Raw genomic sequence first — 12,208 nt, forward strand, 5'->3', positions numbered from 1 at the left:
CCAGGCTCAGTGGGAGGAGGGATGTGAGAGAGCAAACAGCACCAGTGAGCCCTGTGGGGAGGCAGAATCCTCAGGGGAGAGGCAGATTCCCATGAAAAACAGAGCAAACAAAAGCCAGAGAAGAGGTTGTAGATGTAGTGATATTGGTGATGACTGATCTTGAACATGAGAGGGTTCAGTAGAAGGGGTCAGGGTGCAAAAAGGTTGGGAGATGGAGACAGAGCAGGCACTTCTTTCTTACTCAATTCTTTTTTACTCTTTCCCTGTTCCTAGTTTTATTTTCCTCTTTTCTAACCCATGTTTCCCTTTTTACCCTTTTTTCATCTTTACATATGTCTTTTGTTTATTTTAATATTTCTTGTCCTGTTTTTCATTAATATTCACTTTCCTCCTCTATTATGGTGTGTTATGTCTTGGAACATTTATTACGTCTTATCTTTTGAAATTTCCTTTAGATGTGGTCCACTTTTTTCTTAAGGTTTCCCCTTTTTTGATTTTTAATCTTTCCCTCTAGGAATGATCCATGTGGTTGTTTGCTTTGAGGATGCCCTGAAGACCTCTGAAATTACCACGGGCAAGACCCTGTCAGGGGAGAAGTGCTCAGCAGCCTCACATCTTTGACACATAGAAGTATCCCTTTCCTCACCTGGACTTTAACAGGTTCCATCCAGTGCTCCACAGTGTCAGCAGTGATGTTCTCCGGCAGCAATACGGGATCACTAGGGGGGATTACACATGATGGGGAGCACACTGCACCTGCAGGAACAGAAATACATGGTAGAGGCTTGAACATACACCAATCTCAGTCTTCTCCATCCTGGAATCAATAGCTTTGATTTTTCAAGGGCAATTGCTATCCACATTATAAGTCACCATGTTACGATGATGATTATTGGCAGGGCTGATTATTCATCTACTGCATACCTTTAGAGATATTTCCACTGCCTCAAGCTCTGTTCCTTTGCTCCAGGTGTCTCCTTCTCTGCCCAGTTCATTATGGCCCCTCCTTTAAAACCAAGCCAAACCCATTGCCATTGAGTCGATTCTGACTCATAGCAACCCTACAGGACAGAGTAGAACTGCCCCATAGGATTTCCAAGCAGCGGCCAGTGGATTCAAACAGCTGACCTTTTGGCTAGCAGCCTGATGCTTAATCTCTGTGCCACCAGGGCTCCAATCCTTTAGGATCCCTAAATCTCTGCATGATCCAGTAATTAAAAGATTAACTCCTGGTCTGACAGACCTACCAGCACTTTGGCCAGCCAAAGTCTATCCTGATTGGTTGATATCTTTTAAATGCATTTAATATCAACCCTACTTTATACGACCTCCTAGAAGCTTATAATTGTAACAACTAGTACCTAAGAACTTTACTAGCTAGGGAAAAAACTAGACGAGCAATCATGAAGGCACATTTATAAAGGCTGTTGCTACACTGAAGATCACTACTTTGGCAGCCAAGAAACCTCTGAGATTGACAGAGGTAGCAATGGGACATCAGAAGCACAGACTTTGGTCATGTGTTGGCCTCTCAATGGAGAATACTGCTCTGTTACCTTGTATGTGGGGTCCAAGTATCTTCTCAAATTTTATTCCAAGAAGACAAACCTCAAGGCCTCTATTTCCTCTAGATATGGTGATCACCAAAGTTCCTTTCAGCTGTCACTCTCTGCGTGTCTATATTTTTCAGTAACTTTTATGGTAATCAAAAGAGCTTAAGGACTCTAGATATATGAGTGTATGATATTTTAATGCTGAAATTAGAGGCTTGGATGATGAGGGTTTGTTCATGAAACACCACTCAAGAGGCACGGTCTGAGCACCCGATACTCCATGGCTGACCACAAGATGTCAAAGAGCAAAGAATAACTTGAAGATGGTAAGGAACCATTCCAGAAACTAATGAGGTTTCTGCTTAACTCAAATTATACCCACTGGCATTGCACAGGCTAGAATGACTTATAATGATCACTCCTTGCCTGTGCAGTTCAGAAGTGATGGGTAATCTCATGAGGTTTCCCACAAACTGTGTCACTTTTCTGTGATACTCAGGCCCAGTCCAGGCAAAGTTGAGTCAACATCACTATAAATCAGATCTGGCCACAAGGACCTTTAATTGCAATTACTTGAGTACTAAGTTGCCCACAAGCTCTGGAGCCTAGTCCCCTGCAGAGAAAGAATGGCTGAAGAAGAATGCAAGCAAGTGCAATATCAAATCGTCCCTTCCAGGAACGCTCCGCTCCAGTAACAAGCGCAGAGACCATGGAGGAAGCCAGCGCATGCATGGTGTGTGGCTACATATCCCCACCTTTCCTTTTGGAACTACAGATTCTGTCACAAATTCATCACCTCTTAGCCCCACAGCAGAGTGGGTGATGTGACCAGAGACCAGACCCATTGCCACTGAGTCAATTCTGACTCATAGCAACCCTACAGGACAAGTTGTAAGTCCTTACAGAAGTAGACCGCCACATCTTTCTACCACAGAGCAGCTGATGGATTTGAACAGCTGACCTTTTGATTAGCAGCTGAGTTCTTAACCACTGTGCCATCGGGGCTTCCTTTTTAATGTGACCAAGTATGATGCAAATGGTTCAGCAGCCGGATCGACTTTATACACATGTGGAAGAGTAACAAGAACAAATTTGCCATAAGGTTCATTTTTACTGACGCAGCTAAGGGTCAACTTGCATTTCCATCTATCCCTAGTGAGAACAGTGGATCTGATTCAAGTTGCAGCCAGGCCTAGTACTGTACAAGGGTTTCTTGGGAGCAGAAGTCACCACCTCCTCCCATCCTTACCAATCCCGTATCCCTGTTCACACTTGTACTCCACGAAATTCAGTTCTGAGGGAGGTCGTGGGCATTCTCCTTGCAGGTTCTCACACAACTTAAACTCCTTGGTCCACAGTCCCTCCTTAGTGCAGAGGATGGGAAGCTAGAACATCAAAGGTAAAGAATATCCCTATTATTATTTTGCTAATTTCATTTCAAGCGGGGTTTGGGGGGGAAGTAATCTAGTTAGGTGGTAGTGTTCTCCAATTTCTAGAATCTGCACTAAATGGCACTATTTAAACAATAAACCATATTGTTATAGGTAAAAAAAAAAAATTCAAGAGAATTCTCTACTCTTTTGCTGAGAGGGAATCATGAACAATAATATATTCTCCTTTTATATAAGGATATGATGAGCTATCAACTGTAGCCCATGTAATCTGAGATATTTTTGGACTTTTTTCCCAGATGGTATGGTTTTGCATTGATTCATCTGTCCTATCACACAATGCTGCTTGTGGCAAATGTCAGAGTTTTTGCAAGATGGGTTTCATCTGGTGAAATCAATTCATAATTTTCCTGAAGGTGTTTTTGGCCTTTCTGGTTAAATGGACACCTCTAAGGGCATAGTTGCCTTTGATGTCACCTATGTTTCTACTCCATTTCTTTAGATGCATACTGATCTGTATAATTCTTGGCTTTATACCCTCGATAATCAAAAAGTATTCTGTATTTAGAACACAAAGAATAGCGCTTACCTCACAAAACCCAAGAAAGTAAGATTTAAGAATTATACATAACCCTCCCCTCATCTGGCCAACTAGATTCCTTAACCCATTAGTGCAAACAGATGTTTGGTTTCTCTGGGATCTCATTTCTTGGCATATTCTTTTCCTATCTGTCCTGCAGCACTCAGTGCACACCTTGGAATGCTGGACACTGAAATAAAGGTGTGTGCCAGGAGAACACTCAAGGTCATTGATCTTTGCCTAGGAAGTCTGCTTCACTTCCTGTCTCATGTATGTGTGCGGTGCTTGAAAAGATTCTAAAATAAGATTGATTTTAGTCATACAACCACGATAAGGCTGTGGTTTTCCTTTGAGATCTCTTGAGCCAAAATCCTAGGGATGGTAATAGTCAGACAGCACTTTCAGCTTTGCTGAGGAATTCATGTTTCTTTTCAGGACTTTGTTCTATTAAAAAAATAATACCAGCTATCCCAGCCAAGTTAGGTCAGTGGCCATGCATGGGAGGAGGTCACTTTGTCAAATCTGAATCCCAGGATTTTTTTTGGAATGTGCCCAGGTACCCAATCACCAGGTTCTAATCTCTGAGGCAGGTCTGAACTTTGGAGAGAACATTCCAAAAACATTATCTTCTGAATTCCCTACCAAATAATATCAACACCCTGGTTAGAATCTCAACTTAGTAAAGCCCTGGTGTTGGGAATCTTTCAGAGCATTTCTACTCGACATTCTTGGATTGGCGATTGAGATTAGAGCATGATCCAAAACAAAGTTCAAGAAGTCATCCTTACCCTTTTACTTTCCTGGCTACAGTTGAGCACACACTGGCTGTCCAGCTCAAAGCCATTGGTACATTCATACATGCCTTCAAAGATGGGAGAAGGGGGCTCACACATCACTGGAATGCAGCTGCCTTGTTCCCATATTCCACTCTCTAGACACTGTATCTTCAGGAACTTTCTGAGAAGACATAAAACAAAATAGCTCATCAGATGCCCTCAAGGCCATGGGAGAAGACTAGATCCTCAGTAACAGGAAGGGGCAGATGGTTCTTGTTAGCCAAATGCTCTGCAAGGAAATGAAAATAGTAATGTTCATTTAATCACTGGTAGTGGAAAGATCTCTAGTAGTACAACAGTTAAGCACCTGGCTGCTAAGTGAAAGGTTGGTGGTTGGAACCCACCTAGTGGCTCTGTGGGAGAAAGGACTGGCACTCTGCTCCTGTAAAGATTACCGCCTAGGAAACCCTGTGGGGCAGTTCTATTCTGTCACATGGATTCTCTAGGAGTCAAAAGCCACTCTATGGCACCGAACACCAGCAATAACAAGTAGCTGTTGTTAGTAATATTTAAACTGTCAATATCAAGAGGGTTTGGTAAGTGTCAGCGCAGGGTATAAATTGTTTACAGTTGGGTTTTCTTGGAGCTTTTCATCTTGGCAGACTCATCACACCTAAGTACACTGGGAAATGCTGGGTAGGATGGAGTGTGGAAAAGGGTCACACACTCAGCGTACTTCCCAGAAGTGATCAAAGGGTCATCAGGGCTGATACGATAACATCGTTGATTAAAAAAAAAATAAGTCACCAGTATTTCTTGGTTTTTCAGAGAGAGGAGAAGGTGCAGCAATATGAATCTTGTTATAAATAACCTGTTGCTGTTGAGTCAATTCCAACTCACAGCAACCCTATTAAAAAAAAAAAAAAAATCTCTATAGGACAAGGTAAAACTGCCCCACAGGGTTTCCGAGGAGCGGCTGGTGGATTTGAACTGCTGACTTTTCCTTAACACCCGACTTCTTAACCACTGTGCCACCAGTGACCCTTCTTATAAATAAAGGCTCTTAATTTGACCTTCAGAAGAATAGTAATCTCCCTCAGATTACTGCATCCATTTTGTCTGTAATTTATGAGTCCAGCCTTTCCTTGGAAAATGCTCATAGCTTTCATCAGATTCCCAAAGTGGACATGAGTCAATACTTCCCTGGAACAATTGTCTCTCCTTATTCCCCCAGAGAGACTGTATTTGAGGTGGATGGGAGTCAACAGAATTAGAGTTCTTGCTACTGAGAATTCCATTCTATTTCCCTTCTGATAGGTGAAGGTGTTTTCTGTATCAGAATACTCTTGGTTACAGATAAACTTGTGATTCTAAAGTAAAAATAATCCTTTGGCTATTGACCCTCTTAATCACTTGGTAGCCTTAAATTGCCATTTTCTAGAGTTATAATGGAGCCCTGGTAGCACAACGGTTAAATGCTTGGATGCTAATCAAAAGCTCGGCAGTTCGAACCCATCAGCCACTCTTTGGAAACCCTATGGGACAGTTTCTACTCGGTCCTATAGGGTCATTATGAGTCAGAATTGACTTGACGGCAACAGGTTTGAGAGTTATAAAGCCATTTTTGATTCAAATACGCCTATAATCCTATGCATGCTGAATTTTTTTTTCTTTTTTGGTTTTAGTTTTATTTTAATGACACTGTGATTGTTGAAAATATTAGTCTCATTTGTTTTTTTTAATTGTTGTAAAATATAGATAATACAACTTTGACAATTCAATATTTTTCATGTGTAGAATCAGCTGCTAACTGAAAGTTGGGTGGTCAGACCCACTCAGCAGCTCCCTGGAAGAAAGATCTGGTAGTCTGTTTCCATAAAGATTACAGTCAGGAAAACTTTATGGGGCAGCTGTGCTCTGCACATATGGGGTCACCATGAGCTGGAATCGACTCAGTGGCACCCAAAAACAACAATTCAGTAAGGCTAATTACATCGGAATTTTAACTGACTATCGTATAATATAATATGGAAACCCTGGTGGCGTAGTGGTTAAGAGCTTGGCTGCTAACCAAAAGGTTGACAGTTCGAATTCACCAGGAGCTCCTTGAAAACTCTATGGGGTAGTTCTACTCTGTCCTTTAGGGTCCCTGTGAGTAGGAATCGACTCGACAGCAGTGGGTATTGTATAATATCTCCTTTATGCTTCCCCGGTATTCTACTCTTCCATGAATGTAACATTTATCACATTGTTTTATAACTCTGCACATATCTGTCTTTCCCACTAAACTGAAAGCTTCCTGAAGGCAAGAGAGTATAGCTTATTGTTTTTAACCCTTGTTATCGTTGTTGTTCGGTGCTGTCGAGTTGGTCTGACTCATAGCGATTCTATGCACAACAGAATAAAACACTGCCCTGTCCTGTGCCATCCCTACATTGTTGCTATGCTTGAGCACCCTGTTGCAGCCACTGTGTCAATCCATCTCATTGAGGGTCTTCCTCTTTTTCGTTGACCCTCTACTTTACCAAGCATGATGCCCTTCTCCAGGGACTGATCCCTCCTGATAACATGTCCGAAGTATGTGAGATCTAGTCCCGCCATCCTTGCTTCTAAAGAGCATGCTGGTTGTAGTTCTTCCAAGGCATTTATTCATTCTTTTGGTAGTCTGTGGCATGTTCAATATTCTTCACCAACCACCACAATTCAAAGGCATCAATTCTTCTTTGGTCTTCCTTATTCATTGTCCAGCTTTCACATGCATGTGAGGCGAATGAAAACACCATGGCTTGGGTCAGGTGCACCTTACTCTTCAAGGTGATGTCTTTGCTTTTCAACACTTTACAGAGGTCTTTTGCAGGCAATTTGCCCAATGCAATGCATCTGTTAATTTCTTGACTGCTGCTTCCATGGGTATTGATTGTGGATCCAGGTAAAATGAAATCCTTAACAGCCTCAATCTTTTCTCTGTTCATCATGATGTTGCTTATTGGTCCAGTTGTGAGGATTTTTTTGTTTTCTTTATGTTGAACTGTAATCCATATTGAAGGCTGTGGTCTTTGATCTTCATCAGTAAGTGCTTTAAGCCCTCCTCACTTTCAGCAAGCAAGGCTGTGTCATCTGTCTCATTAACGCAGGTTGTTAATGAGTTTTCCTCTAATCCTGATGCCACATTCTTCTTCATATAGTCTAGCTTCTCGAATTATTTGCTCAGCATACAGGTTGAAAAGCTATGGTGCAAGGGTACAACCCTGACACACACCTTTGCTGACTTTCAACCATGTAGTATTCCCTTGTTCTGTTTGAATGACTGCCTCTTGATACATGTACAGAGGACAATTAAGTGTTCCAGAATTCCCATTATCCACAACGGTACCCATAATTTGTTATGGCTCACACAGTCGAATGCCTTTGCATCGTCAATAAAACATAGGTAAACATCTTTCTGGTATTCTCTGCTTTCAGCCAGGATCCATCTGACATCAGCAATGATATCCCTGGTTCCATGTCCTCTTCTAAATCTGGCTTGAACTTCTGGCAGTTCCCTGTTAACATACTGCTGCAGCCACTTATGAATGATCTTCAGCAAAATTTTGCTTGCATGTGATATTAATATTGTTCAATAATTTCCACATTCGGTTGGATCACCTTTCTTGGGGATAGGCATAAATATGGATCTCTTCCAGTTGGTTGACCAGGTAGCTGTATTCCAAATTTCTTGGCATAGACTAGTGAGCATTTCCAGCTCTGTATCTGATTGTTGAAACATCACAATTTGTATTCCATCAATTCCTGGAGCCCTGTTTTTTCGCCAATGCCTTCAGTGCAGCTTGGACTTCTTCCTTCAGTACCATCGGTGCCTGCTCATATATTACCTCCTGAAATGGTTGAATTTTGACTGATTCTTTTTTGGTATAGTGTGACTCTGTGTATTCCTTCCATCTTCTTTTGATGCTTCCTGTGTCACTTAATATTTTCCCTACAGAATCCTTCAGTATTGCAACTCAAGGATTGAATTTTTTCTTCAGTTCTTTCAGCTTGAGAAATGCTGAACATTTTCTTCCCTTTTGGTTTTCTATCTCCAGGTCTTTGCACATGTCATTGTAATACTTTACTTTGTCTTCTCGAACCACCCTTTGAAATCTTCTGTTCAGATCTTTTACTTCATCATTTCTTCCTTTTGCTTTAGCTACTCAACATTCAAGAGCAAGTTTCAGAGTCTCTTCTGACATCCATTTAGGTCTTTTCTTTCTCTCCTGTCTTTTTAATGACCTCTTCTTTTCTTCATGTATGATGTCCTTGATGTCATTCCACAACTCATCTGGTCTTGGGTCATTAGCATTCAATGCATCAAATCTATTCTTCAGGTGGTCTCTAAATTCAGGTGGGATATACTCAGGGTCATACTTTGGCTGTGGTCAACTTGTCCTAATTTTCTTCAGTTTCATTTGAGCTTGCGTATGAGTAATTGATGGTCTGATCCACAGTCAGCCCCTGGTCTTGTTCTGACTGAAGATATTGAGCTTTTCCATCATCTCTTCCCACAGATGTTGTTGATTTGATTCCTGTGTACTCCATCCGGTGAGGTCCATGTGTATAGTCACTGTTTATGTTGGTGAAAAAAGGTATTTGCAATGAAGAAATCGTTGGTCTTGCAAAATTCAGTCTTGTGATCTCTGGCATCTTTCTATCACCAAGTTCATATTTCCCAACTACCAATTCTCCTTCATTTCCAACTTTTGTATTCTAATCACCAGTAGTTATCAGTACATCCTGATTGCATGTTTGATCAATTTCAGACTGCAGAAGTTGGTAAAAATCTTCAATTTCTTCATCTTTGGCATTAGTGGTTGGTGCATAAATTTGAATAATAGTCGTATTAACTCATCTTCCTTGTAGGCGTATGGATATTATCCTATCACTGACAGCATTGTACTTCAGGATAGATCTTGAAATGTTCTTTTTGACGATGAATGCACCCATTCCTCTTCAAGTTGTCATTCCCAGCATAGTAGACTATATGATTGTCCAATTCAAAATGGCCAATACCAGTCCATTTCAGCTCACTAATGCCTAGGATATCGATGTTTATGTGTTCCATTTCATTTTTGACGATTTCCAATTTTCCTAGATTCATACTTCATACATTCCAGGTTCTGATTATTAATGGATGTTTACAGCTGTTTCTTCTCATTTTGAGTTGTGCTACATCAGCAGATGAAGGTCCTGAAAGCTTTACTCCATCTATGTCATTAAGGTCGACTTCACTTTGAGGAGGCAGCTCTTCCCCAGTTATCTTTTGAGTCCCTTCCAACCTGGGGGGCTCATCTTCCAGCACTATATCAGACAATGTTCCACTGCTATTCATAAGGTTTTCACTGGCTAATTCTTTTCAGAATTAGACTGCCCGGCCCTTCTTCCTAGTCTGTCTTAGTCTGGAGGCTCAGCTGAAACCTGTCCACCATGGGTAACCCTGCTGGTATCTGAATATTGGTGGAATGGCTTCCAGCATCTCAGTAACACGCAAGCCCCCACAGTACGGCAAACTGACAGACATGTGGGAGTTAATCATGAGCAACTACAATAATGCCTGGCTTATATTAAACATTAAAAAAAATGCTGAATTGAATCATTTAACCAAAATTGACAGTGTACCAGGCACACTGTGAGGCAAATTACATATTTTCATAAATTGAATCTAATGTATAGTAGTAAACCTAATGAAATAATATTAGTCCTATTTTATAAAGAAACATACTCAGAGATGTTAGGTAACTTCCCGGAGATCTCACAACACAGAATTATAATTTTTTTTATGATAAAACCTTTTCATAGTTTAACATATTTTAACAATATCTACTTAGAAGTAAATGAGGGAATGTTTTATTATTAAATAGTCATTTAGATTCATACCTTTATTCCCAGGAATATTTTAGGATAAGGAGCTGATTTTAGGAACTCTTTAGCATCATAGTCAATGTGGACATTTACTAATAATACTATTTTTAAGCGTTTCAGGTGTTTGGCAAGACAACTATATACATGATTTCATTGAATCACCTACGTAACACTTAAAGGTAAATATTATTATTCGAAGTTTAGAGAGAAGGAAGCTGAGCCTAAAAGAGATTTAAAGCTTGCTCAAAGACCCCCCAGTAATCCTGTAGGCAGGATTTGGACCAAAGTCTGCTGCTGCCACAGTCTGCAGTCCTCCCACGGGGTCAGGATGCAACTGCTCATTTGATGCTCTATAGTTCACTCTGATGAGTACGAGCATCTCCATCCTATTGAACATGCCAGCTGCCCTTTATCCTGATGCCACACTCATGAGTGTGGCAAAAAAGAAATTAAAATGTTTATATTGAGTAATAAATTACATATAGAAAAAAACAACAGATCTTAGCATAAAGCTCCAGGAAATTTTACATGGGAATCCACCTGTGTAACCATGACTAGATCAAGACGTAGAACATTTCCATCCTACCATTCCCCGCTGGACCCCCCTTGTTACAGACTGAATTGTGTTCCCCCTAAATATGTGTTGTAAATCCTAACTCCTAAATCTGTGGATGTAATCCCATTTTGGAATAGGGTTTTCTTTGTTATGTTAATGAGGTCATGGCAGTGTAGGGTATGTCTTAAATCAATCATTTCTGAGCTATAAAAACAGCAGATTAGGCACAGAAGCAACCAAATGCAGATGGGAGAAGACAGATGCCATGTCACATGATGATCTCCAAGGAATCAATGAAAAGAAGCCAAAAAGAGACAGGGGCCTTCCTCCAGAGTCAACAGAGAGAGAAAGCCCTACACTAGCGCTGGTGCTCTGAACTCAGACTTCTGGCCTTCAAAAGTGTGAGAAGATCATTTTCTGTTCACTAAAGCGACCCCCTTGTGGTATTTCTGTTATAGCAGCACTGCATAACTAAGATACCCCTCATGTTCCCTAAAAGCTAAAATCCACTCCCTGTAACTGTCACCCACCCTGCACTATTCTGACTTCTATACCCATAGATTAATTTTGCCTGCTTTTGAACTTCTATAAACGAAACTGCACGCTGTGCATTCTTTAGTACATGGTTTCTTCCCCTAAAGGAAGATGCATTTAAAAATGACTTTCCAAGTCTATTTTCAATAAGGATTTGCAGGTGTTCTTTTTTTTTTTTTTTTTTCCCTCTGCAACAAAGCTGCTTTTTGTCCTTCTCTTAGACTGGATATTTTACTCTTCCTTCACACTACAGGGTTTATATCCTCCCAGGGACTCTCTTCTTTCTACCACCTCCCCCAGATGAAATCATTCTCCTACCTCTGCTGAACTGATGTCCCCCAGCTGGAGAGATCAGGAATACCACTGACACCAGGGGAGAAGAAGGCTGTAAAAAACCTTGCATGTCAGCATGGTAATAAAGGAAACCCTTGCTTGGCCAGGACTATAATATTTTGACTTTGTGTGGTATTTTTCTCTGAATTGGTTGGAACACTCCAACCATGGAAATAGCCTCCCTTTCCTTGCCCAGAATGAAGAAGTACTCAAGAATGCCGATTTTGTATATTTCTTTGCCAGTTTAGTAACCTCAGGGGTTAGGATAGACAGATCAAACTTGGATGTGGAAGAGTGTGTATGGGTGTTTTGGGTGGTACCCAGACAACGTGACAGGCCCTGCACTGTGACCCACCAGCGATATAGGATGGAGACTGCTGTAAGGTGGCAAGAGAGTAACACTGTTCCCACTGGTGTCCCTGAAGGCCCAAGAGGACACAGTACAGTCAGGAGAGAGGACAGGTTGGGAGAAAGTCTTTGTCTTCTAGAAGATCCAATTTCCTTTCTATAGGGTTTCTATGACCCTTAGAGTCTCTTTTACAATCTCTTACAGCTTCTGTATCTCAACATGCCAGGTGATACTTTTTAAG

At 41.0% G+C, this 12,208-nt stretch overlaps 1 protein-coding gene across 1 annotated transcript in view; it reads right to left on the minus strand.

Moving 5' to 3' along the window:
• PAPPA2 (pappalysin 2) overlaps positions 1-12,208 on the minus strand; it is a 341,782-nt gene that overhangs the window by 63,442 nt on the left and 266,132 nt on the right. Inside the window, exons 17-19 of the mRNA XM_003410880.4 lie at positions 4,313-4,481; positions 2,803-2,938; positions 647-756 (exon numbers count right to left, since the gene is read on the minus strand). Of these exons, the coding sequence (XP_003410928.2) occupies positions 647-756; positions 2,803-2,938; positions 4,313-4,481 (415 nt within the window). The remainder of the gene's footprint in view (positions 1-646; positions 757-2,802; positions 2,939-4,312; positions 4,482-12,208) is intronic.

The sequence above is a fragment of the Loxodonta africana genome, chromosome 25 (assembly GCF_030014295.1).
Source record: "Loxodonta africana isolate mLoxAfr1 chromosome 25, mLoxAfr1.hap2, whole genome shotgun sequence".
Taxonomy (NCBI): Eukaryota; Metazoa; Chordata; class Mammalia; order Proboscidea; family Elephantidae; genus Loxodonta; species Loxodonta africana.